The following is a 27434-nucleotide window of genomic DNA, read 5'->3' on the forward strand; positions in this document are numbered from 1 at the left end:
TTTGGTATTTTCTATCCTAACTAGCATTAGCAGTTATTTTTTTCTACTTCTTTCTTATTTAACCTGTTTAACATAATTGCTCATATCCAAATTTTGTCTACAGAATAACATTCAAATTTCTGTAATCATGAAGGGTTAACCTACTATTAAGTTAGAAAATTTCATATTTACTGGTGAAATAAGGCTTAGAAATTAAATGTCAGACCAAGGAATGAGGGAAAGCATAAAAGTTGCTTTCCACCCAGGAATAAGAACAAGAGTTGTAAAGATAAAATTTTATCATTTCCAAACAAATACTGTGTTTTAATTAGAAAAATGTTTCCTATATATTTTATTTTAAAGAAAAAAAATGTTTTGCTCAAGTTAACATCCCAAACTTTTGATTTTTACTGGCATTAGACCTTTTGGCAAGCGTTAGTAAACACATGCACTTCAAAGAAGGCAAATCCTAGCAGCACCCAGCAGTATCATTTATTTCCATTACATAGTGTCCCCCATTTTTTAAAGCTTACAACAAGGCATTTCAGTGTTCATGGAATTAAAAATGCTAGGTGGAAAATGTGTTTTTAAAACTAACATCAGAATTTAGGTAGCTTTGAGACCTAAAATCCTTTCTTTTAAACTGCTTTAACCATTTTCATTTTGTAAATGAAAAAATTGCCTAATGTTTTTATTTAAATTATTTAATAGCTAAAACGTTCTGGCATGGTGTGCTTTTAAGCAAATGTACATAAATTACTAAAAAAAAGCTAATGTGCATTGGGTACATTAGCTGTGATTTAAAAAAAACCCAACAAAACAAAGAAAGTGAGTTCTTTTCCTTTTTTTTTTTGAAGTCAAGATTCTGGTACTTGTAGGGAGAAGCACTTCACTCTGTATGTATTTATATTGAGGTAAGGGAGGTTACTTGTGCAGTGAAATTATGTTCAAAGTAAGGGTTTCAAAATTGGACCTAAAGAGACACTGTAGCACAGGATAAATCCATGATACTAGCCTTTCAGCGATGCATTGTCCAAATAAAGTGATTTTTATACTTCCAGCACTTAAGTTTTGTATTGCTTTACACAGCTTCCTTCCCCTCCTGTATAGCCTTAATTCAGTATAGCACATAAGCATGTATTTAATTTGAAGCATGTGTGCAAGTGCTGTTCCTTGAGTTCAAGCCATTGCGCTTCTCCAGTCATCGTGTATTTGATGGAGTAGAACTGAAAAGGATATTGTCAATTGAAATCTTCAATCCGTCTAAAGATGCCTCCCTCTGATGTCCTGTGTACAATAGTTTCTGTATAGTTCATATTGCAACAACATTTAAAAAATGGTAACAGAGTGAACTGGAGGTATTTTTCTTAATTTTTAACATGTTAATATATTTATGGTCTAACTTTATGGCTTAATATTTTCTAAGATGTTAATCATTTCTCTCTGTTATCACTGGTCAAAGCAGGTACCCAGCATCTTTTGACTAATCAGGGGTTGTATTCAACCATTAAAAAAATCTATGTAGTTTAATATAATATCGTGATTCCTGTCTTGATGTTAGGTATTGTTGAACATATACAAGATTCTGTAAATTTGCCTTCAGTTTTTCAACAGTGCATCATATAAGATTGTGGGAACTTGGCTTTATGAGCATGTAGTGAAGAGTATACTAGAAGATCACCTCTGTCTGCATGAAGGAGTTAATGAAACTAAAATGTAAACATAATGAAACATAAAATAACAACATGGAATTGCTTGTGGGTGAATTAAGCTAATCTTTCACATACCACGTTTGATAGGAAGATTAATGTCTTATGTCTGTACAATATGAAACATTAATGACATATCTGTTCCTTTTATGGCATCATGATACTATCACTTCCCATTATTCAGTGGTATTATTTGCCATTTTATTTGTACAACAACTTTGTGATATGTCTTGAGACAATTTATGCATATTTATGTCTCCCTCCAGCTCCTTTTGGAGCAAGTAAGAATTAGTAGTGCAGATATTTATTTGAGCCTGTTATCATCTTTTTTTTTTTCTTTTTTTTTTGCCTCTACCCAGCAAATACTCTTCAGAATAAATATAACTTGGCCTTGTCACAAGAGTGTTAACAGAGCTAATTAACTGAAAGTCCTGTTAAGTCTTTGCATTGTACTATTACCTGGCATCAGTGCTTGTTTTTGTAAGCACATCAATTTGCTGGACGTAGTTTGATTACTTTCTAAACATCTAATGAGCAATTTTTAGTTTATATTTTGTCCTGAAAAATATTGTAAAAGTCATTTACAATAAAAGTCATTGGGGCTCTGAACTGTAAAAGTCCTTTGGGGGTATGAATTTAGCTAAACTCTGCAAACCCAGCCATAACATCTGATGAAGTCAGCTATATCCTGTAAAAGCTCATAACTTTCTGAATGAGTTAGTCTCTGAGATGCCACACTGCCTTGCCTTCTGCCTAACTTAATGCTAACTTGGGTAACCACCTCTCTGAACTTCTCATGTCAAAATAAAGGTTCTGCTGAATGTATTTTCCTATTACGTAATTTTATTCAAAGTCCCATCAGTGGAGGTTCATGTCTTGGGATAATTTTGAATGATACATTTGAACAGGATAATTTAAATAACATGGTTTGCTGTAAATCAACACAGATGGTAGATACATTTTAGTCTATGACCCTACAAATCTATCAGCAAGTGCTTAACGTAATTACTTTGAATAGTTCCATTAATTTCACATGTATATGTTTATAGGATAAAGCCCTTACCTTATACAGCCCTTGAGATCCTTCCATCTGCTTGCTGAATTAAAGCCAGTGCTCTTTGTCTTAAATGAGTTCTTTAAACTTTAAAAAAGATGTTGAATTGAATATGAAATAGCAGCCTTTTCTGCAATAGGATAAATTTAACTTTAATCTAGCACTAGTTTTGCTGCAGTTGTTGCTAATAGATGGGATCCTGTAAATCATTATTGCGTAGTCTTAGAAAGGCAAATTCCTCAGCTGTTTTCTTCCCAGGAAAGGAAACTGTTTTTGAGACAGAAAAATGGCTGTCTTCTGACATGTTACTCCCATGTTTACCGTATTTACTGAAATATAAGATGAGGTCCCCTTTCATCAGCATGGGGGGGGAATGCTCCTTGCCTTAACTCCCATACAATGAAACAGCATTAAATATATTGTCTATCATTAAATTGCTACCAAATGCAGCGTGTGCTCACTATAGACTAATATTATACATAGTTTGTGCTGTATATAAGTAGGTGCAAAAGTGCTGCTTTAATAGTGTGCTTATGAAGTACCTGTGCTAAAACTTGCAGCAGTTTAAAAAATGGCAAAATACATCCATCTTGTCGATACGCGTATAGGTTCCTAGAATAATTGGCCTATTTGCAAATTACTGTAGGCATGTTTATTTAGAAGTCAGTGTTTTCAAGTTTTCCACTCACTTCCATGTGCTGAGGGAGAGCAGACAGTAAGGAGAGGGGGGAAAGGGACTGCTGGAGATGAACTTGGAGGGGCAGAGGACAAGGGGGCCATCTGACCCCCCAGACTTATTTTCCCTGCTGTAGCAGTGGGAGGGAAATGAATTCAAGGCAAACCTCTAATAATTATATAAGTATATTAAGGGTGTACATCAGGAACTGCGAGAACACCTGTTCACCAGGGCACATGAAGGGAAGACAAGGCCTAACGGTCATAAACTGCTGGAAGACCATTTTGGACTGAACATAAGGAAAAACTTCTTTAGCGTTCAAGTCTCCAGAGTCTGGAATAGACACCGCCCCCCCAGAAGTGGTGCAAACACCTACTTTGGATACCTTTAAGAAACTCTTGGATGCTAATCTTGCTGGGGTGATCTGACCCCAGCTGACTGCTGAGTCCTAAAATCGATGAATATCAAATCTATGAATCTATGAATTAGATTATCTACCTGGAGGGTTATAACAATTTTTTAACTTTTCCATATATACAGTCTAATTATTGGGGCTATGTTATAATCAGGATAGTTTAATATTTGAGTAACTATAGCATATGCTAGGTTGATGTAAGCAGTATAGATGGAATCCATCAGTGAAGGTTGATCATTCTTATTTTGATTAACTGTGCCATTCCAGAGACTTTTTTCAGAGCAGTAAGCATTTGTAAAGGAAAAGGTTCCAGTATAGTGCTATGGTTAGATGCTTCAGTTTTTGAAATGCAGAGTTCTGAACAACATAAATATTTTGACATTTTTCTTCCTCAAATTATTCATAAAAAGAAAAGAAAAAAAAATCCAGTATTAAGAAAAATGGCTTTTGATCATTTATAAAGTTTAATTTGTGAGGGATTAAAGATTGCATAGAATAATATCTGTCTGAATTCTTTTTTGTCTGAATTTTGACTTTTAGGAGACATTACCAAATTTAATAATATTTGTAAACAGTATGTATACCTATTTTACTAATAAACCTTTGCTTAACTACAGAATGAAAATCTTTTTTTTTTCATTATTGTTTTTCATTGCTACTTTTTCCTGTATATGCTATTTTCTTTTCTTGAACCTGGGATGTTTCATATAATTAAAGAAATTTTCCTTTTTGGTGTTTATTGCATGTATTGCAGGGAAGTTTTAGTTGAACAATTGCTTCTATTGAAATTAAATGTTTTCTGTAAAGATGTAGGTTTCGTAAACATTTGATTTGTTTTCAAAATTTAAACAAAGTGAAACTTGTTTTGTTCCTTCATATTCTGATTTTGTAAAAGACAAAAGGTAGGGTTTTTTTTACATTGAACATGAATACATTTATGCATGACGTTAATTTTTTTTCTTATAGTGGAGTTCCTATGGAGTCATACAACAGAAAGCATGTGTGTAGGGTATATGTCAGCGCAAGATGGCAAAGCCAAGGTAAGCCATAAAGACTAAGTTGGAAAACCTAATAAATTTCAAGTCATTTAAAAAGTTAATTTGAATGTATAACGGGTGAAAACTCACTCACAGTTGAAATAGTTTTTCATAAAGCTAAGGAGCACTTTTAATTCCTTGTCCAGGCTTATAATTGACTTTTTCAGTAACAATTCTTAGGGTGAGACTTTTATCAAAACCTGCTAGGAAAAATTGCACTTGTGTATTGACGCAAAGAGAAGTTGCGCACTTGTTATGGAACAATGCATATTTTAGCATTTTGTTTGCATTTAGTGTTCAAGTAAGCTGGCTGATGGTTTGCCTTCTTCCCTAATTTTGCTAATGCAGGCAGCCCCTGCTTAGCACTCTTAATTGGTTCTTGAAAAACCAAGTGTTAAGTGAAATGAGCATTAAGTGAAACTGAAAGTAGTTAATGATCCAAGATGGCGACAGCAAGTGTTTTTAATGACCCAAGATGGCGACCATGAGCGTTATAATGAAATTCGCTATGCGCTGAGTGAAATCAGGAATCGATTTAAAATGAGCATTATAGTGAAATAGCGCTAAGCAAAACAGTGTTAAGTGGGGGTTGCCTGTGCTTTTCTTTGCTAACCTCCTCTATGTTAATATATTGTTTAAAATGTATCTATAATATTTAGGTCCTGATTTCTTGGTTTCAAGATAGCCTAGTTAGTATTTTACCTCAAGGGGACTTCAGTTGCAGAGCAATATGTGGCAGGACACCTTTGGTGCCTGCCACTTTAAGGGCTGGGAGCAGACAGTCTGCAGGTGCAGGCCAGTCCTGATGAAGTGGCCATTTTAGGTTCAAGGCCATAGGGCTGGTGCAGCAGTTTGCTGCTAGCAGCTGAGGAGGCAACATCCAGCTGAGCTGCTGCTTGGAACATTTTGGAGGTAAGGGCAGGATTTATGGGAATGGCAGGAGGCTCCTGGTCCTGAGTATGACTTGAAACTGCACCCTGCCGGGGAAGGGTAGCCTGGTGGGGCTGTTCATGGCGGAACAGTTCCCCAGAAATGCCAGGCCAATTACCTCCCTGGTGAAAGGCAGGTAGGGGTGCCTTGTACCTCTAGCCCTTATTTCTTGGTGAGTAATTAAGTGTTGGGGGGCCAGGCACACCTATAGAGGCACCTGAGCCTCATGAGGGGAAATGCATGACCCAGGAGGCCCCAGAGAGGGAGCAGTTGTTTGGCCCCACAGAACAGGCATTGGATCAGTTGGTCCGCACAGAGTAGGGTGTGCAGTGGCTGCCTGAAGGCCTGTGCAGTACAGGTGCTGAGTAGGACTGAAGTGATGGCCTGAAGAGCTGTACAGGAGGTGTGTTAAGTATGGCCAAAGAGACAGCTTGAAGAGGGGGCTAACCCCCATAACAAATCTCTGTGTGTGTGAAGTCGTCTGGTGAAGGGTTAGGGGCAGAGTCAGCCCAGTGGTCGGTAAATTGGCTGGTCACCATCCAGATGAGGGTCGTGGAGGACCTAAGAGGCTGCGCACCGGCCAGTCAGGAAATGAGAGTAGGCAAACCTGATGGCTTACCTGGTTGCTCAGGGAGCAGGGCAGGTTGGGTGTGGCCCAAGGAGGGGCAGCATGCAAGAGCCCGGTGAGAGAGGGCAGAGTGGAAGAGGGGGGCAGTATGAGTGTGACCCTGGATGGGGTAGTATGCAAGATGCCCAACAGTGGACTGAGTTGGACCCAACCTCAAGCTGAAGCTGTAATAAGAAGCTGGATGCCATCTACGAGGCATAGGCCACAGTGTAGGGGAGATACAGAGCTGTGGATAGTGCCCGCTGGCATCAGGGCATGTAATGAGCAGCCTCCTGCTTATTATATCAAAGTACATCGAGTTGTTGCAGGTGGGAAGGGGCAGACTACACTAGACAGATGGGCAGGCCAAAGTGAGACCCGGCCCTGGGGTGGCCCCCTGTCACAGCATACTACACCCTGGGCAGGAGCAACAGCCAGAGGTTTGTGCCAGGAAGGGATGCAGGTGAGGAAGTTTTGTCACTTCTACATGTTAAGAATCAGTTTAAGCACTGAAGTTTCAGAGTGAAAAAAAAGTGGTGACATCTTCACCCTCCCCTCCCCTCACCCACAGTAGCAAACCTCTTGCTGCTATTCCTACTGCGGTTGTTTCTCTGCTCTGCCTGCTGCTGTAGCCATTCTGAAGAAGGTGCAAGATGAGGGGGAATAGGGGATAACAGGGCAAGGTGTACCCTCCTTTGGCAGCACCCAGGGCTGATGCTCTGCTCATCATTGTGCTACTGTTTATTGATGTTCCTGCATTTTTAAACTTTACTCTGATTTTTATTAAATCCTTTAGTTGAGAGTTTGATTGTGCTGTTAATCTGATCTTGATCCTGGACAGAGATTTAAAAAATTAAACATCTTGGGGACTGGACAAGAAATAGTGGGATCAAGTTGCAACAAGGGAGAGTTGGGAAGAACTTTCTAACTAAGGGATTAAATAAACACAGGAACAGATTAGCTAGAGAAGTTGTGGAATCTCTAGTACTGGATGATTTTAAGTGCAGTTTAGATAAATATTTGTTTGGGATAGCTTAGACATGGAATGATCATGGCTTGAGTCAGGATTGGACTAGATGACCTCCTGAGGTTCCTTCCAGCTTCTGGCTTTGTGACACTATCTGGTAGCACAGACATCCTTTACCATTATGAAGGTGACTTCTTTCCTTGTGTAGCTCATTTCCTTTACAGGAATAGCTATGCTGATATATTATTTTTATATTAAAGTTATTCTCTATAGCTGGCTTGTACTGCTTTTATCTTCATGAGTATATTAAAGGAGTACAGATATTTTTTGGTACATTCACAGCCCTTATTATTTGCAGGAGACTTGGCAGGGTTGGAGAGGCCACAACAAAACCTCCAAGTTCGGTCCTTGGAGAACATCTATTAAATTCAGATCAGTTAACCTTCAGCTTAGTGATTTGTTTTTATCAATATAATGGGGTGTGAAATAGGGAGACTATAGTATCATAGGATGATAGGAAAGCAGGGTGGGAAAGGACCTCACAAGGTTATCTAGTCCAGCCCCCATGCTCAAGGCAGAATCATTCCTAAATAAAACACCCCAGCCAAGTGTCTATCCAGCCTGTACTTGAAAACTTCCATGGATGGAGATTCCACCATTTCTCTAGGTAGCCTGCTCCAATGTTTGATTACCCTGGTTGCCAGGAAGTTCCTTCTCATTTCCACCTTAAATTTCTTCTGGTGCAGCTTGAGTCCATTGTTCCTAGTTCTATTCAGTCATTGTAGCTGCCCTACTGGTAGGCTATCCCAGAAAGGGGGAGAGCGGCAAACTGTTTTTGCTAATAGGAGCATTCATGAGGGAAGAAGCCATGAATTGAGATGGAGAGACAGGTAGAGTATTCCAGAGGGAAGAACTTATAGTTCACAAAAGGGAAAGCAAGCGAAGATGAGGTAGAGGCAGACAGCTGCGTTCCTATAGATGCCGGTAGGTACCATATTTACTCGAATATAAGATGGTCTCCATATAATTAAATTCTCTATGTGGACAATTTATAATTCCCCAGGGACAGAATCTAATTATTGGAGGTTTGCCTTGAGTTTGTCCCCTTCCTATTGCTACAGCAGGGAAAATAAATCTGGGGGATCAGGTGGCCCCTTGGTTCTCTGCCCCCCCCCCCCAAGTTCTTCCTTCTGCAGCCCCTTACCTCCCCCTTAGTGTCAGACCCTACTCTCTATGAGCATGTGGAAGAGAGAGGTAAATTTGAAAATACTAACTTAGATGTAAACATGCCTGTAGTAATTGAGTTAATGCAGAATTTCACTCTTTCTGAAATTGTTGCAAGTTTTAGGACAGGTACTTCATAAACACTTTTAAGCAGCATTTTTTATACTTATTTGTCTATAGTAAAACTTACTTTCAAAAAAAATTTTTGTTGCCTCTTCCAAGTCAAATCAACCAAATTAATTCAAAATCCATGGTAATCAGTCAAGAACCGTAAATGGCCCTGTTACTGGCAAATATCCTCCACCCCCACCTGGGGCTTCAGATGTTTCTAAATCATGTGGCAGGCATCCTATGTACAGGTCCAAACCTGGAGGCTTAGGGTTCAGATGCCCCCAAGTTTCACTTGCCTTCAGCCATAAGGCCACAGGGCAAGCTGGGGTGAGTCTCCCATTTTCATAATGTGGGCACAAAGCCAAGATCCCGCTTGAGCAGCAAGTTACCTCTACAGGTAATACCCCATGCCAGAAAAGCAGTTATCCCCGGCGACTAGGAAAACTGTCTTAGTGGTCATGGTATTTACCCTGCCTGATAAGTATTTATATGAGGTTGTGATCAAAAAGTTCTAAGACTTAACCTTTATTTTAAAGAATAGTGTACAAACAACATTTTTTTGATGAGCTGTCCCCTTCAAAGTAATCTCCCCCAGATGATATACACTTGTCCCAATGTTCCTGTCACTTTCAGAAGCAATGCTAGAAGTCTTCAACTGAGTTTTTTGAGTTCTGCTTTCACATTCTTATGATGGTTGGAATGTCATCAAATCTCCTTCCTTTCAGCTTCATTTTGATTTTTGGGAACAGAAAAAAATCACTTGGGGCATGTTCAGGCGAATATGGAGGGTGTGGTATCACAGGAATGTTTTTTTTGGCCAAAAATTCTTGAATGGAGACAGCAGTGTATAAAGAAGCATTGTCATGGTGCAGAAACCATCGACCATTTTCACACAGCTCGCAGTGGTTTTTTCTAACTTTATCCCTCAATCAAATCAAAACCTCTTTATAAAAGGCCTGGTTGATTATTTGCCCACTCGGTAGAAATTCCTGATGAACAGTACCCCGAACATCAAGTCTTAGAACTTGTTGATCAAATCTTGTATATAGTAAAACTACACATGATAGGAGTTCAAAGCCAAAAGACTCATGATTTACTATGTAGTTCATTGGACTGGGCCCCGGCAGAGTCAGCAGCTTTTCAAGCCATGGTGACCCCACAGCTCAGCACTGCTCAGTAAGCGTGTGTACTCCAGATACCACCCCCCCGCTACATAGGATCAGTAAGCTAATTAGCACCCTACTCGTGACCAGAAGTGGGTGTTCTAATCATGAGTCCTAGGATCCTCCAAAAATTTATATGTAGATGAGGCCTGGGGCAGCCTGGTCCAAGCTCTACCTCATGGAGAGTAAGACCACACTAATCATATGCAGCATGCTGAGAGTGGGGGGCGACAGATTATGGGTGAACTGTTTGGGGCTCTGTTTGTTGCTGTTTGCCAGATATGTAAGGCTGGTGAAGAAACAGGATCATTGAATATGGGAAAGAAAGGGCACAGCTCGGTTGTGGGAGTGAAGAGGAAATCAAAATATATTCAGTGTATTGGCTCGCTATGTCTTGAAAAAGAGTCAGCGCACTACCATATATGTTATTCAGGTGGACATTACTAAATTATCGTTGTGGTAGGTTCCCATTAGTTTTTTTGCCTGGTATGGGCAACATGGCATATAGTCATGCTCAGTGTTGGCTGCATTTAATAAGCTTCATAGTTGGTTTCTATTACTGAGCACATGCTGTATTTGGTAGCAGTTTAATGATAGACCATGTATTTAATGAGATTTTCTTGTATGTGGATGTAAGACAAAGGGCTTTTTTTCCTAATGCTGATTGGGGGGGGAAAGGCTTGCCTTATATTTACATAAAGATGATATATCAATATGGATGTTTGAAAATGAAGGCAAGTAATTGAAACTTGGTTAGAGAATGGAACACTAAACTTGTGAAAGAACTTGGTGAAAGAAGAAGGATCAGGGACACCAGTGGCAGGCAGGAGCAGAAGACTTAGCAGCAGAAACTTACATGGTAACTTATGGGAGAAAGTTAAAGGGGGTGAGCGTACTGTCTGCCAGCTGATGGTAGTGAGGACCGGAGTTCCACTTCAGTAGTGAAAGCAGAGTCTGTTAAGGAGAGAAGATAATGAGGTTTTGTATTTCTTGTGTTGAACTGGAGAAACTTGTACAATATTGAGGAAGATGTTTGAGACCAGAAATGAAAGATTTGCATAGGGGACAATGTGATCAGAGGTAGTGGGTGCATAGGGGACAATGTGATCAGAAACTAGTAGGGGTGTGCAAAAAGGGCCATATTTGATTCAGATTTGGCTTGAATTGGGGGACAGTGATTTGATTAGCTGATTTGGATCACTGTCCCAATTCAATTTGGCTGAATCCGAATCTGGATTCGATGTTGATTTAGAGAATCAGCGATTTGGCCATAGACACAGCTTTAAAGGTTTTTTCTACATACCTCGAGGTATCAGGGTCAGCTTGTGTATGCTGCAGTGGTGGGACGGATGGAGCATCCCCCAGTAGTGTGGGGGGTGCCCCTTGTGTGCTTGGCAGCGGCCCCCCTGCATCCTACCGGTTCAGTGATTTGGCCACGGGGGGACCCTAGGTGCCTCCTCAGACCCAGGAGGCACCAGTTGCCAAGCTGGGGGGTGGTTCTCTGTGCGCTCTATGGCAGATCTGAAAGTAGACAAAAAGTGCTTCTGATCCACTTCTGGTCCACCGCTGTGCATGCTGGGGACCCCCCCACAGTCCTGTAGGATGCTCCATCTGCCCCAGCATCTCAGCACTCATGAGCTGCCTGGTACCTTGAGGTATGTAGAAATAAAATTTAAAGCTGTCTATGGCCAAATCATCAAATCTCTCCACATTGATTTGGAGGGTTCCAATTTTGATTTGGAGAGATTAAAGGGCCTCCCGATTCGATTCAGATTCAGAGATTCGGCTGCTGAATTGGGCCGAATCTCTGCCGAACTGAATCACCGACCAAGCTTTGTACAGTTCTAGAAACTAGTATAAACTTCATAGCTGTAACTATGGGTATAGATGAGCCCAGGTAAGGAATATGTATATAAATAGAGAAGAGGCCAGGATCCCCTCAAGGGAGGAGGAGGAAAAGCAGCTAATGTAGGTAGTGCTGACAGAGACGTCACTGATGTACCCTATCCTGTGGCACACACGACACATTTTTCCCTATAAAATCAAGAAATGTGTTTTCATTGATTTCTTAATATTTACTCAAGACAACAGATTCTTTTTAAATAAAATCTAAAATTATAGTGAGTGAAGCTACAACAAGCTCATCTACGGATGTCCAAGTGTGCATCGGTTGTGACTTTATAATCCTATTCAGTCGTCCATTTTTATACTGTGGTCATCCTGAAATAAGTCTTTAAACGTGCAAAATTTAAAACTATTACATAACTGGTCTTGTTTTACAAAATAAGACTCGGAATCTTGATTGTGCAGAAGTTTTGTTCTTAGTTGGGAGTGTCCTATTGAAGTCTCTAATGGTAAATGCAAAATCTTTGTGGTAATGAGGACTAGCAGCACAGAGCCATGCCCAGAAATGTTTTCCTACTTGCAGTTGCATCATTTGACATCTGGTGTGCATTGTTTTCATATTGCTGGTAAATTCTCCAGCTGGTAATCTTGATGGGGCTGACAGACACAGCTGCTCCTTTTGGTACACTCTTTTAAATTATGTTTTTGACCTTCATTGAAGAGTTAATCCCTCTCCCTTTCTTCCTCTTTTGAGCCTGTGGCCACAAATGCTTTCCAGAGAAAAACCACAAATGCTTTGGCTGCTGTCTTCTATTGATCAAAAAATAATCTTCTGTCATAAAGGCTGGAATTCTGTTGCATTGTAAGTTTGGCTAAGTAAGAGATGGAAAACTATGCTTGAAGTTGAGTACATCATATTGAAAATCTTTAATCTCTCATCAAAATGAAATAAGGTTTGCTTGACAAGCCGTGTTTCAGTAAAGTCATGTTGTCCAGCATTACTTATATTTTGTTGTTTAATTTTTTTATCAATTAAATACTGCATCAAGTCTCCCATTATTTAGCCAGGGCTTGGTGTCAGGCTTAGAGACGATTCCTAGGCAATCCTATACATCTATTTTGAACACTGGCAGAATACCAGGTACTAGCATTTTCAAAATCATCTGGAATTTTCCTGGCTTTCCAAGATTCATTGAAAATGAACGGTGGGCAAGAGATCTCTTTCCTAACTTGTTTAGTATGTGAGTGACGTTGTAGCCATGATGCTCCAGAAGTTATGCAAGAGGCAAGGATTTCTTTGGGTGATGCCTTTTATTGGACCAACTATGTAGTTGTGGTAAAGTTAGACAAGGTTTCAAATGCAAGGCATTCTTCCTCGGGTCTCTGATCCTAGAAAGCAGGCACAGCATAATGAAAAACAACAGAGGAGAGAGGGTAAGATCATTCTCAGGAGTAGCAGACAGACAATTAGCAGAAGAGTAGCTGATTACTGGGAGATCAAGACCTAGCCAAATAGAGGAGGGTCAGTCTCACCTTTCCAGTGTGGAAAAAATTCAGGAGTTGGGTAAAATATAATGTGGCATAAAACCAATATCAATCTATCCAACAACTTTAAAAAATGAACTTGGGAACAAAAATTCACAAGCTAGCTGAAGACTAAGAACCAAGGACTAAAATTCAGTATCATTATCATTGATGTCTTTGTCTAACTTTATCCCAACTATATAGTTAGTCCTATAAAAGATACCACCCAAAAAAATCCTCTCACTTGTTTCGAACTTTAGTGGGGCAGATTATCTAAATCTTTTGGTTTTCAAAGTCTTTAACTTAAGTATCTGGTGATCAACTTCCTCCTGGTAGGTGCTATCCTCATGTGATATGAGTGCACACGTACATTTCCAAGCACAGAGCAGCTACTTATTGAACACTCTTTCATCATTTACTGTTTCCATCTAGTAGTGTCTTATCCCATTACTAGTATTCTTTTTCCTTGATGCATTTAAATTCTGTCCTTACCCTTCTCAATTCTGTGTTGTTTTTTTTATTTTGATGCTTTTACATTACTTTCTTTTTTGTATGCGTCGTATCTTCCATAGTTTTATTAATTGATCTTAGTTTAGGCAGAATAACCAAATGGGACTTCACTTGATCTGTGTTTTGTTTGGAGGTGGAAGTTAACTTTGCATGGATACCAGCGAGAACTGTGACTGATCTGAACAGTCTGAAAATGCCATATGATTTTTCAGGAGTTTTGGGGTCATAGAGTCAGCGTTAAATTATTATATTTTCACTTGAGAAAAAACCTTTTATCCTCTTCTAGTTAAAACTTTTACAGGGTCCTTTTTACCTTATATAATACTGAGTCTAAACGGTGTATTCTTAACCCTGATTGTTTCATTGTGCTCTGGTAACTGAATAAAAACACTGTTATCCAAATTAGCACGTTTAAATTAGTTTGGATATCTCTGTATACCACTTTTATCCAGTTACTACACAAGTAAAAAATAAAAGCAAGAATCTTAACTAATTTAGGGACAGGTTGTATTTACTTTCAGTGCTTAAATTTGTTTGTGACCAAGTGTAGCTGCAGTTCATGCTTCCTAAAGATTATGAAAACATTCTATAGTAATTGCAGTGCAGCTTCATAAGAACTTGCAAGAGCAAAAGTGCATATTATTGATTAGAAAGAAGTGTGGGTGTAGCTCTAACTGGTGTTTGAATAAGATTAACCTGTTGCAGTTACCATTTTTTTAAAATGGTTTTATATGGTATAAGTGATAGTCACATCAGTGCTTTGGGAGGTGGTTAAGGTATACCTTGCAGTCTTTGGAGTGGTTTCATTCTTCACTTGTGTTTAGAAGATGAAATTATGTAGGCCAGTAATAATCTGGGGAGCAGGTTAAAGAATACTCCCTTTCTCCTTCTTGCAATCCAAGGACATAATCCTTTGTTTCTTCTTCCCACCTGGTGCCCACGAAATAGAGCCTGTGCATGGTATGCTTACTCAGCATACAGCTTGAGTGCTGCGTTCTTTATCCATGTGTTGAAAATTTTGATCAATAAGCGTAGAGTTCTCTTTCTTTCCCCATTGGTTCAGTTTTGTTCACTGTCATTCGCATACAGCATTATGCAGCAATTTCATTTCAGGAGAGCAAACATTCTGGCCAAAGTTTTAAGACCTAAATCTAGTGACCTTTTTTTTACTTACTACTCTTCAGCCTTTTTTTCTCTTAGAGGAAAAAGTGATACATGTCTCCTCAAATATGGAGAGGCAAACTATAGCTGGATGTCAATAACAGGGTCAGTCTCCACTTATGGTGTCCTGCTGTGCCTCTGATTTTGCTCCAGGTCCCTGGGACACATGCAGTCAGAGGCCTCACGCTTCTGCTACTACATCAGCATTCGTGTATGACAAAGGCAAAAACAGGGGTTTTTCCAAACGTGAGGTATGGCCTAGGTCAGGGTTTCTCAAATTCATGTGACGTGAAGGTCCTGTAGGTGGGACTTGGCTTGCTGCGGCAAAACCGAAAGTGCCACAGCAGGACTTCCCGTTTCGCTTTTGCACGCTTTGATCAGCTGCCGGGGGATCCCCACCCCTTGCTCTTTGACTGGCCTCTGCTCCCCCCAGCTCGTCAACCAATGGGACTAGGATTTTTTGACCTTATGTAGGTGGGATATAAGGTGCAAAAGGTTGAGAACCACTGGCCTAGGTAACAGCCACCAGGCACATTGAAACAGAAGGCCACCAGTTGCATGCTTGTTTCAAGCTTATTTGTCCCAAGGACTCTAAGCCTAAAAAGGCTTCTGTCAGTGATTAGGTACAGACTTTCAAATCAACATGTATGGAACCTTTTAAATTGGAGGACTGTGGTGCTTTTGCTATTGGACCCTCAAGCATCAACTTCAGGAACTTCGGATTGCTTCCAAGCTCAGGGTTTCAGTACCTTTCATTTTCATACTAACTGACCTGCGCTGTACCCCTGTACAACCCTGATGCTGAAACCACACATATGCTCCCACATGACTTCTGATTTTTATCTTGGGGGTGGGGGGCTTCTGCAATTGGAAATAGTCCCAAAATGCCCAGATTATTTTATTTAAGTTATCTTTTAGCCTAAAGAAGAAGTGGGATTGGTGGCCCATACTGGATCTTTGTCACAATATCTTATTTTGTCATTACAAGTTCAGAATTGTGATTCTGCTTTCCATAATCACCTTACTGAATCCTGAGAACTGGTTTTAAAAAGTATTTTCATACATCAGTTATGCAGCTCTCCCCCCTTCTCCCCAAAACAACATTGGGTGGAAACATCTACATCTACCAGTAAAGGGTCTTTCTATTCAGCCTTTCTGTGGTTTTCACCAACTACCAAGTACCTGGCAGTAGTGGCAGCTCACTTAAGGAGGCAAGAAATTCAAGTCTTTTATTGCCTCTGACTTTATTTCAGGAGTATCGCCTCTGCAGATGGGCCACTTGAGTTAATCAGTCCAAAAGTACTTTGCCTCACTAATCCTCTAAATTATTTCTGACTTAAAGCAGAGAGTTTGTGGGAGAAATGTTAGACTGCAAATCAGTGCGATCTTACCCCACACAAGAAATTCCAAATAACAATACATATACTTAACTAGTTTAAAGCTTGTCTGAGGATATTTCTGATTTTTAAAGCTTGATATACCAGACTAGTGAGGGGGTGTGAGCTCATTGGAGATGACTTTAATATTCGTAAACTCTGGCTCCCTCAAGATTTTCATAGACATTAGAGCTGGAAGGGACCTCGGGAGATCATCGAGCCCAGCCCCCTGCCCAAAGGACAGGAAGTCAGCTGGGGTCATAGGATCCCAGCAAGATAAGCATCCAATTTACTCTTGAAGGTGTTCAATGTAGGTGCTTGAACCACCTCCGCTGGCAGGCTGTTCCAGACCTTGGGGGCTCAGACAGTAAAGAAATTCTTCCTTATGTCCAGCCTGAAATGGTCTCGCAGTAGTTTATGACCTTTCATCCCTTGGGGCGCTCTGGTGAACAAATGTTCCCCCAGATCATGGTGGTCACCCCTGATAAACTTATAGGTGGCCGTCAGATCACCCCTGAGGCTGCGCTTTTCCAGGCTAAAAAGCCCCATGGGTCTCAGCCTGTCGTCGTAAGGTCTGTTTTCCTGACCTTTGATCATGTGTGTGGCTCTTCTCTGGACTCTCTCAAGCTTCTCCAGGTCCTTTTTGAATTGTGGAGCCCAAAACTGGATGCAGTACTCCAGCTGCGGCCTCACCAAGGCGAGTAAAAGGGGAGAATGATGTCCCGGGATTTGCTTGAGAAGCATTTATGCATGCAAGCCAGCATTTTGGTCGCTTTACTAGCCGCAGCATCGCATTGCAGGCTCATGTTCCTCTTGTGGTCAATGATGACCCCCAAGTCTCTTTCTTTTCTAGTGCTAGCCAGCGTAGCACTGCCGAGCCTATAAGGATGCTGCAGGTTTTTTCTTCAAGGTAGACAACCTTGCATTTTTCGGTGTTAAACACCATCAGGTTCTCGTCCGCCCATTTGCTGAGCCTGTCCAGGTCAGCCTGGATCGCCCGCCTGTCTTCTGGTGTGGATACTTTGCCCCAAAGTTTGGTGTCATCAGCAAACTTGGCCAGTCCGCTTCTGACTCCAGTATCCACATCATTAAAGAAGTTCGTCTCTGTCTGTGGCTTAAAGCTCAGCTTTCTCCTGAGTATGTAAAGCCTTCCTTCCTCCTCTCTAGGGGTACCAATTTCAACACAAAACCTCATAGCTGTGGATTTTAGCAGCAAGCAAGAGGTATGATGAACAAATGCCAAGGAGCTAATTGATCTGCATAACTAGGCTGCAGCATGTAATAATTGGGGTAGGTCATGGCCCTCATGAAACTCACTCCAGCACAAACATGCCTGTTAGCCGTAAGTGTAGAAGACTGCTAGTAAGTGGCTGTGTTCAGTGCATTTTTTTCTGACCTTGGAGTGGTAAGCCTTGCTTTCAATTCTCATCCCACTCCTGATTCCAGCTTACCCTAGCCTCCCTATTCCTTCCTCTCACTTCCATGGCTTCATATCAGCAGACCTGCACAAACTGATGCTCTAAATAATGTCCTGTTCTAACTAATACTTCACACTTCATACTCCACATCCTGATCTCTGACAAAAGGATGCAAGACTATCTCTGCTTTGTCAGGAATCTATCCAAATGTAATTGCCAGATTCTGCAGCAAATCTCTCTGAAGGCTCTGAACCTTCTCCTAGGTTCAGAACTTCTTGAAATCCTCCAGCAGCCATGAGTAGTCAGTTGCATCAATACTGAAGTTTTACAGAACATCTTTTTACAAGTGTAATAGAATAGAAACTGTTTGCCACAGACCTGAACTCAATTGTCAGGCATTCTGTTCCTGAGGAGTCTTGACTGCTGCCTTTCTCATCCACTGATGTGACTGTTGCACAACTTTCCAAGAACTTCCATCATACCAAGGGCAATGAAGAAATAGACGTGTGACAAATTTTGACAGGTTAGTGTGGCTGCCCCAACATAGGTTATCCTTGGACTGCTGTGTTGAAATGTGCATTGACAAAAAGGTAATGCCCTTCAGAATACTGCACCTGGAGCAGTATATGTGCTGGATGATCTTTTATTAAAAATCTGTAATTTGAGAAAATTCCTCACCCCCGTTTTTTTTTTTTTTAATTTTCCATAGTACTTGAAGACCAGTTTCTTCCTTTCAAATGAAAAATCATAATTCATTATCACCATTGTGAAGTCTTATCTAAACAGGGTTTTTTACATCATTTTTATTGCGGAATGATATCGTGAAAGTGATATGGCTCCTTAGTATGGAAACAATTATACCAGTGTATATGGAAACAATTATACCAACGTAGTTTATTCCTGTACAGTTAGGGGAATAAGCTGTATTGGTATAGGTCAGTGGTTCCCAAACTTTTTGGATTAACAAACGAATGTCAGCCCACCAGTTGTTCAGGGACCACCATGCATCTGTATGATCAAACTTATTATTTAAAGGGGATGGGGAGACAGTATGGTAAATGGACCAGGTGTTGACCATTTATTAGGACCTCTCAGACCCTGATTTGGAAAACACTGGTATTAGTTACATTTGTACCCATACAATTGCTAGGAAGACTGTACTGGTAGAACTATATTTGGCTTATTAAAAAAAATCCTCTCATATATGAAATAGTCAAGTTGGTATGAAAACTGAAGATTAGGGCTGATTTATCCACTGGCAGCCAGTATTTCTGGATGGACAACTCATGGTTCTTGGCTCAGTTGGAGGTGTTCTCCTTCATTTGGTTTATGACTAGAGCTTCAATTAAAATTAGTAATTTATTGCCCTTGTAACTACTCTTACTTTTTCCATTTATTCCCCAGCAGGCTTATTTACCTTGTTTTAAAAATATGCCCTGGAGGAGAAGGAGGATAGGGAAATAGCTGGTAGAGAGGAAACAACCTGTTTGCCCAAGTTGTTGTTTTTGGTTTCCAACTGAATTGCTTTAAACGCTGCAATTGATCCTGTCATTTCTGCCTTTAGATAGCTACCATCCAAGGTGGGTGCTATCTTCTCATCTTATTTCACTTGAATTAATATGAAAATAGGCATGTCGGAAAAGCCTAATGCAGAAAAGATAAACTGAGTGGGATCCTGCAGTGTTTGTAGGCTAGTTAATGGTGAGATTGAGTTAAAGTTGTCTGAGGAGTGTTAAACATTAATTGCAGTGGCTTGTGATAGGAACTGTTAGATAGGGAAACTGGTGTTTTGGGGGAAAAAACTTATTTCAGGTTATTTCTTTCCAACTCCGACTAGACTTGATTGATTTTAGGCTCCATTATTAAAGGTATTGATGTCCAGCTTTAACTGAAATTAATGCAAGTACAATGGTTAAATACCTTTGAGAATCTGGCCCTGTGGCTTCAGCCCTGTGTTCTATATGATTTATCATCACTACAGACCATTTCTTTGGGGGAGGGAGGAAGGTAATATAGATTTTTTTAAATATTTGAATTAGTTGTACTGCATTCATTGTTTTACACATAAAAAGTTGTGTTAAGCGTATTATTCTTATTTTTTAAGCAACTTCTGCTTCATAATTTAGACTTAACGGATTCTAGAGCAGTATTTTTGTAAGGCATATTTTATAGTTTGTCATGTATCTTTTCATTTTTTCCCAAAATGTTGAGAGAACCTAACAGCAAGTAATATTTTTGCAGCTTCTAGTGCATATTTTCTTTTAAAATTAACACTGATTTAAATAAGGCGTTGTTGATAAAAGTTTTTTTTTAACTAATTTGCTTTTTTTAAGACAGGTAAACAGCTGAGCATATTTCTAAAATGTTCTAGTGGTTTTATACCCATGGTTCATGGACACCTGGGGTTTCGCAGACTGTCTAAGGGGTCCACAAAAGATGACTATGATCAGTCAAAAGTATGTAGATACCCACACTTACAATTCAGAGGGGTCTGTACCTCCATTTCAAATTTTTTTTAGGGGTCTGCAAATGAGAACAGGTTGAAAACCACTGTCCTAAAGTGTTCTAAGTATACTTTTTAATGAGGTTTTTTATAGATCTTAGCTTTTCTACTAGCATGATGAGCTAAAACAACTTTAGTTTTTAAGTGTAATAGTAATTATTGAATCAATTCCAAATTAAACTGCTAATTTAAAAACTGTTCCTTGAACTCTGTAGCTGTGGCATGAATTGCTGAACCTTATCCTAGAGCTGGTTTTAATAGTACACTACTGTGTGTGCACCGCTCTTTCCATTTTCTAATATATTGGATTTAGGCTGCTGCTAAGGGGATAGGAAAAACTGAATGGGTAGGGAGGGAGAATCTTGTATGCCATGATATTTATAGTGGCCGTTGGCTGATGCAACAGGAGTGTTGTAACTTTAGAGCTCAGACAAAAGCCCTTTCTCTCTCAAAGCCTTTTTTATTTTCCAGTCTGAAAAATGTCTTTTATTGCCATTTAAATGTTGACCAGTGGTTCCCAATCTTCACTGGCCCATGGGCAGCAATACTGACCAAGCAATACTCTTTGAACAACCTTATATTGACCATTTGAAGATGCACACATTTGTGGAAAGCAAAATTTCCTATGGCTGTGAGCAACATTAGAGAGGGTCTCATGAACATAATGTCACTTATGAGTCACAAGTTGGGATCTACCGTGCTGGACACTGCAGCTAGTGTTAACTTTGTGAAATGACTGTCCTTAATGTTTAAAGTAGTGCTTATGACACACACAGATTACAGTAATTACTATTGGATAGGAAGCTTCTGTATCATAGCATGCTTGGGTCAAAGGAGTTTAATAAAGTTCTTTGCCAGGAGAAAGGCACTTACCCAATGTTCTTTGCTAAAGGAAATACATATTGGAATGAACTTAATTATAACTCAAATTGGAAAATTAGTGGAAAGATTTACTGAGTAATCTTTTATGTTTAGTTAAGAGAAATACCAAGTCAAAACTCTTAATCATTCATTTTAGATTACTGAGAAGCACTTTTAAATGCATGAGATAGGAAAAGCATGTATCATTCTTATATTTTTAAATCTGCACTCAGGGAGAATTAGACTGAGAAAGTCACTGTACAATTTTTGCTTCAAAAAAAGGTTGTGTCTACACTAAAACTTCCATTTTTTTCACAAAACCTAGAGACTCAGCATTGCATGCTAGCCAGAAAGACCATTTAAAGTTTCATAGTTTCGCAGTTGGTAGGGTCGGAAGGGACCTGAGCAGATCATCAAGTCTGACCCACTGCCATGGGAGGAAAGAGTACTGGGATCATATGACCCCAGCAAGATGATTGTCAAGCCTTGTCTTAAAGACCCCCAGGGTAAGAGCCAGCAACACTTCTCTTGGAAGTTGGTTCCAGATCCTAGCCACCCTGATAGTGAAGTAACGCCACTTGAGTCTGAATCTACCCTCTGTCAGCTTGTGACTCTTATTTCTAGTCACTCCTGATAGTGCTTGGGGGAACAGGGATTCCCCCAGTGCCTGTTGGTCCCCTCTGACTAGTTTGTAACAGGCCACTAGATCTCCCCTCAGCCTTCTCTTGTGCAGGCTGAACAGGTTCAGGTCCCGTAGCCTCTCCTCGTAGGGCCTGCCCTACTACCCCCTGATCATGCAAGTGGTCCTCCTCTGGACCCTTTTCATGTTGTCCACATACCTCTTGAAGTGTGGCACCCAGAACTGGACACAGTACTCCAGCTGTGGCCAGACCAGTGTCACATAGAGGAGGAGTATCATCTCCTTGGACCTGTTTGAGATGCATCTGTGGATGCATGACAAGGTACGGTTGGCCTTCCTGACCATGTCCCCAGACTGTTGGCCATGTTCATTTTGGCATCAGTAATGACTCCAAGATCCTTTTCTGCCTCTGCACTGATGAGAAGGGAGTTCCCCAGCCTGTAGGTATGCTGCTTCCTCCCCAAGTGCAGCACCTTGCACTTGTCAGTGTTGAATCCCATCCTATTCTTGCCCACCCACCCCTGTAACCTGTCTAGGTCTGATTGCAGCCTATTCCTTCCTTCTAGCGTGCCCACTTCCCCCCACAACTTAGTGTCATCTGCGAATTTGAACAGGGTGCTTTTTATCCATTCGTCCAAGTCACTGATGAAGATGTTGAACAGTGCGGGCCCGAGGACTGAGCCCTGCGGGACCCCACTGCCCACATCCCTCCAGGTCGAAAATAACCCATCCACCACCACTCTCTGGGTTGCGGCCCTCCAGCCAGTTGGCGACCCATTTGACTGTGTAGGTGTCGATGCCGTGGTCCCCTAGTTTTTTAATGAGAATGGGGTGAGAGACAGTGTCAAAGGCCTTCCTAAAGTCCAGAAAGACTATGTCCACTGCTACCCCTGCATCTAAGGATTTGGTGACCTGGTCATAGAAGGCCACCAGGTTGGTCTGACAGGACCTGCCTCTAATGAACCTGTGTTGGTTGCCCCTAAGCATAATCTCCCCTGCTGGCACTTCGCAGACATGAGCCAGGATAATTCTCTCAAAAAGCTTACCCAGGATTGAGGTAAGACTAACTGGCTTATAGTTTCTTGGGTCCTCCTTCCTCTGTTTTTTAAAAATGGGAACCACGTTGGCCCTTTTCCAGTTCTCTGGCACCACACCAAAGCACCAGGAGTGCTCATAAAGCCGTGCCAGGGGCCCTGCTGTGACCTCAGCTAATTCCCTCAGCACTCTGGGGTGGAGATCATCCAGACCAGCTGATTTAAATACATCATGTCCCTCTAGAAGTTCCCTGACTAGATCCTCCCTGACCCTAGGCCTGGGTGCGCCTCCCCTGGGGCCTATGGGAGTCCTGGTGGCGGGGGAGAGGGGTGACCTGGACCCTGCTCAGGAAAATGGAGGCAAAGAAGTTGTTAAATAGATTAGCTTTGTTGTCTGGTGCGATGACCAGGTTTCCTAGCATGTCTTGCAGAGTCCCCATGTTACCTGGTACCTTCTTTTTACCCCCAAAGTAGTTAAAAATGGACTTCTTGTTGTGCTTGATCCAGGTAGCTAGTTCTAGTTCCATCTCTGCCTTTGCCTTCTGACCACCCCCTGCAGCCCAGAGCAAATGAGGTATAGTCCTCCCTGGTGATGGCCTCCCTTCCATTGGGTATATGCCTCCTTTTTAGCTAGGAGACATTCCCATATGCTTTTGGTGAGCCATGGGGGCTTTTGTGCCCTCTTGCCGGCTTTGATCCATACTGGGATTACCTCCCTTTGGGCTTGGAGGATCGTCTCCTTAAGGAATTACCACTCTTCTTGGACACCCGACTCCTCTCCCCTCTGGGACCTCAGTGCCTCCCTAACTATTCTCCTTACCTCATTGAAGTCCACCCTCCTGAAGTCCAGGGCTGCTGCCTTGCTGCAGGCCTTTGCCACCTTGTGCTGGATGGTGAATTCCAGCAGGTAATGATCACTGTTGCCCAGGTGGTCGAGCACCCGCAGCCCCCTCACCAGGTTGTCACCCGTGGCCAGGACCAGGTCCAACAAGGCATCTCCCCGGTGGGGCTGTGCATCTCCTGGGTTAGACGGAGGTCCTGTATCTTGGCTAGGAACCTCTGTGAGCGGTCAGACCTGGCTGACTGCTCTTCCCAGCAGATGTCTGGGAATGAAAGTTGGGGTGCACATTTAAATACTTTGTTCATAGGGGTTTGTGAAAAAGATGGGGTTCTGATATCTGAGAACAAGTGAAAGATTTGGGGATAAATTCTTGTCTTAAGTTAGAAATTCTAGCAGCTTTCCCTTCTTTGAGCCATAAAATACTCAACTGTGAGTTTAGCTAAGTATTAAGATACTAAAGCAGTTCCTGTTGCTGCACCAGTGAGCCAAAATGCAACTCTCTGATATAGCTGTATTTCAGCTTATTGGCACAACATTGTATTACCTTAGATAGTAATACTGCGTGGTTTTGCTTTTGTAAAAGAAGAAAAAATGGATGGTAAAAATCTTGAACTTAGGACAGTACTTTCTCAGCATCTCTCTAATTTTGGGCTCTGGAAACATCTCAGTAATTTGTTGGTAAAAGGATTAGTACTCTGAAAAATCTTGGTTAGATAGTCTTGGTTAGAAATGCTTAGGAATGGTGAAACTCTGTGTCACACCACCAAAATACAGGCACCAAGCTCAGAGTGGAATCACAAAGCTAGTGTAGGCACTCAGGAATGAGACTCAGTGAGGGAAACACCTAACCCAGTAAATTAAGAAATGTCAAAGAGAGGGGAATGTATGAAATTGCATCTTTTTCTTGCATGAAATGCCCCACTTGGAGCCCAGAGTTAGGTACCTGTATGAGTCTGGGATTTGCAGTTAAAGGCCACTACCCAGCCTTAGTCAGTAGAGTTGTCCTTTATGGAAATGCCGAGTTGGCTCACTCCTTTGGGAGGTGGTGGTTCTTCCCTCAGCCACTTACACTCAAAGGAGCTAGAAGAGGAGGTGCCCACTTAGTTAATATACTATTTTTGAATACTAGTCTAGTGGCTAGAGTACTTGTCAAGGAAATGGGAGAACTGGGTTCAAATCCACTTCCATTCTCCAAGGAGAATGCCCAACCACTAAGCTTAGAGGCAAGTCCAATGTCGAGTACTCTTCATCCCTTCTGTTGCAGTTGCCCATCTATAGAAAGGAAGGCAAGATTCATAGGGTCAGTGTTCTAAAAGTGATCAAATTGAATATCCATTTAGGCCAAAGAAATTGTGGGTTATGTCTAGTGGTAAGCATAGTCTGTGTTTACTCTGTAAACTTTTCCTTCCCAACAGAAGCATAATAAGCAGTTACTTAAGCCCTGGGTAGCAGTGGTGACTGGGGCTGGTGCCCTGGTTGCCTGCCTCTAGTTAGGTTACTGCTTCCTGGTGATGGTGCCTTCAAGCATGCTGTGTTGTCACAGTGGCACACACATACTAATTTAACTTAGGCATGGTTTAATTGTGATGGTCTTTCAGCAGTAGTTGTAAGCCCTTCCACAGGTGCCATACAGAGGCAGCTCCATTGTTTCCAGTTTAGGATGCAGCCCAGAGGGTGTGGTGTAGCATGCATGAGTGTGCCATCTAGGGGGCTGTGGCATTATTGTATGGACATAGACATTCTGTTCTTCTGTTTTAAGTAATGGGTATTTGTGTTATTTTTTCAGAATCTGTGGGCTTCGACAGCTTATGCTGTGCTATTAGTTGGATTCACTAGCATACTTTCCCAAACTGATGGGTGACTCAAAATAGAGCATGAAGTGGCACTGGCTGTGGCATCGGCTCAGTGGAATGCTTCCATTAAGTGATAAATATTAGTGCGGACTTTTGAGGGAAAATGGATTTTATGCCATTGCTCCATCCAGCATTGTGTTTAGAAGTTTTCATGGTCTCACAAAATGATTTTTGCAAACCAGTATCTACCAGACTGTCTCAAAAACAAATGGAAGGTTAGCTTATGAAATAACAGCTCCAGAAATTGTCAGCTGCATTTGAGGGGAACCATAGAAGATTTGAAGGGAACCTTCACTTCTTGAAGTGGTAAATCATGATTGTGACCAAAATTGTTCTAAAATTAGAAAGATGTTCATATATCAAGCAGGAAGGTCAGGGTCACCATTTTGCTAGAAAAATGAAAACTTTTAAAATGTTTTCAATTATATTTGATTTTTTAAGTCAACTGAAAACAAGATCACCTAAGAGCAGACAGCAGGATAGTTTTATTGTGGGAGGGATTTAAAAAGGGTGTGCCTCTGAATTATAAAATTTCTACAGTGTAAATGACCTGTGGTTTAGGCTTTAAATAATGTTCTACTCAATTGGGCTAGGGACAGACATTACACATAATCTGGTATAAGTGATTGGAAACTGGTTTAAACCTTTAACAAAACAGAAGTTCAGCGCACACAGACAGTTTTCAAAATGACCAAAACTGGTTTAAGGTACGCCTGGATGGATGTAGTACCAGACCTAACTGATCTAAGTTAAACAATCTATTAAACTTTTATATCCCAGATACCCTCCTGATACAAGTTAGGTTTCAATCCCCTGGCATCCCAGGATGCATTGCAGCACCCACTATTTCCCCCCCACCAGGTTGGGCAGGCTAGTGTCCACCCCAGCTTTTTTACTGCAGCCCAGTTGGGTGGCCCCATCCGCAGCTGTCACAGAGCTGAGTCACCCTCCCCAACCCTGCCAGTGGTAGCATGGAGGTGGGTGAAGGGGGAATGGACCCTCATATCTGCCCCAGCTCCCTTCAGCCCAGGTATGCACGGTGGGAGGAAGCCCCTCGAGACTGGGACTTTCCCTCCTCCACAATGCAGCTCTGAGCTGCAAATGCTTCAGCACCACCCTCTTGCCAGTGCCTGCCTATCAGGTGTGGTGGGATGGACCCCTGCTCTGGTCTTGGCCCCCCAGCTGGGGCCTGCACAGCAGGTGGGGGAGAAAAGCCCCCACCTCTGGGGCTTCTTCCCTGGAGTGTGGCTCTCCACTGGGCTGCAAATGCCACAGCCCTGCCGCCTCACAAGCCTTCTTCCTCTCCCCCTCCACTGTGCAGACCCTAGCTGGGGGGCTGGAGCAGGGGTCCATTGCACACCCCCTACCTCTCCTCCTCAACTGACAGGCGAGGGGCTAGCGAGGTGGAGTGGCTGGGGCATTTGCAGCCTGGCAGAGCTGGGGGTTGTGCATTAGAGCCCCTGACTTCTGGCCTTGGCCAGTGCAGGCATTTGCCTCCTTGGCTAACTGATGAGTGAACATGTATTCTGTTCTTTAATGGTTCAATGTATATAGCTTAGAGAAAGCTGAATAGATTGAATCGATTCTGCCTTGGCCTTTTTAACTGTCTGTACTCAGCCTTGTTGCGTATTCATGTTCTGCTAGGTTTAGCTTTTACATTCAACTTTCACAACAGTCTTAAAGTGCATTACATTGTGCAGTCCTTAAATCTTGGACTGTTAATGGGATTCTAGGTGAGATTGAGTTCATAGCAGCACAGGTTAGGCTTGCTCACTCTTGCCTGATTGTGGCAGTGGAACAAGTATGAGTGATTCCATTTTAGAAAGTGATGTCTCCTTCTAATTAAAGCAGTGGTTCTACGAAGAAATATAACCAATCTTGTAAATCAGTGATCACCAACCAGTGGCTCTTGATCCACCTGTAGATCTCGGGGCCTTTTGTGGTAAATCTTGGAGCCTCTTGGAGTTGATCTGAGGCTGGGTTGGGGGGCTGAGTG

General features: G+C 41.6%; 1 protein-coding gene across 3 annotated transcripts in view; it reads left to right on the forward strand.

Moving 5' to 3' along the window:
• The window catches only part of TASP1 (taspase 1), a 174703-nt gene that overhangs the window by 142848 nt on the left and 4421 nt on the right, over positions 1-27434 (forward strand). For 2 of the 3 annotated variants that reach the window (XM_090051270.1, XM_090051284.1), the window contains one exon: positions 4800-4873. The exons of the other annotated variant lie outside the window; for it this stretch is intronic. In XM_090051270.1, coding sequence (XP_089907396.1) covers positions 4800-4873 — 74 coding nt within the window. The remainder of the gene's footprint in view (positions 1-4799; positions 4874-27434) is intronic. 3 annotated transcript variants of the gene reach the window in all.

Source organism: Crocodylus siamensis, chromosome 1 (assembly GCF_052110815.1).
Source record: "Crocodylus siamensis isolate JL-2025a chromosome 1, ASM5211081v1, whole genome shotgun sequence".
Lineage (NCBI taxonomy): Eukaryota > Metazoa > Chordata > Crocodylia > Crocodylidae > Crocodylus > Crocodylus siamensis.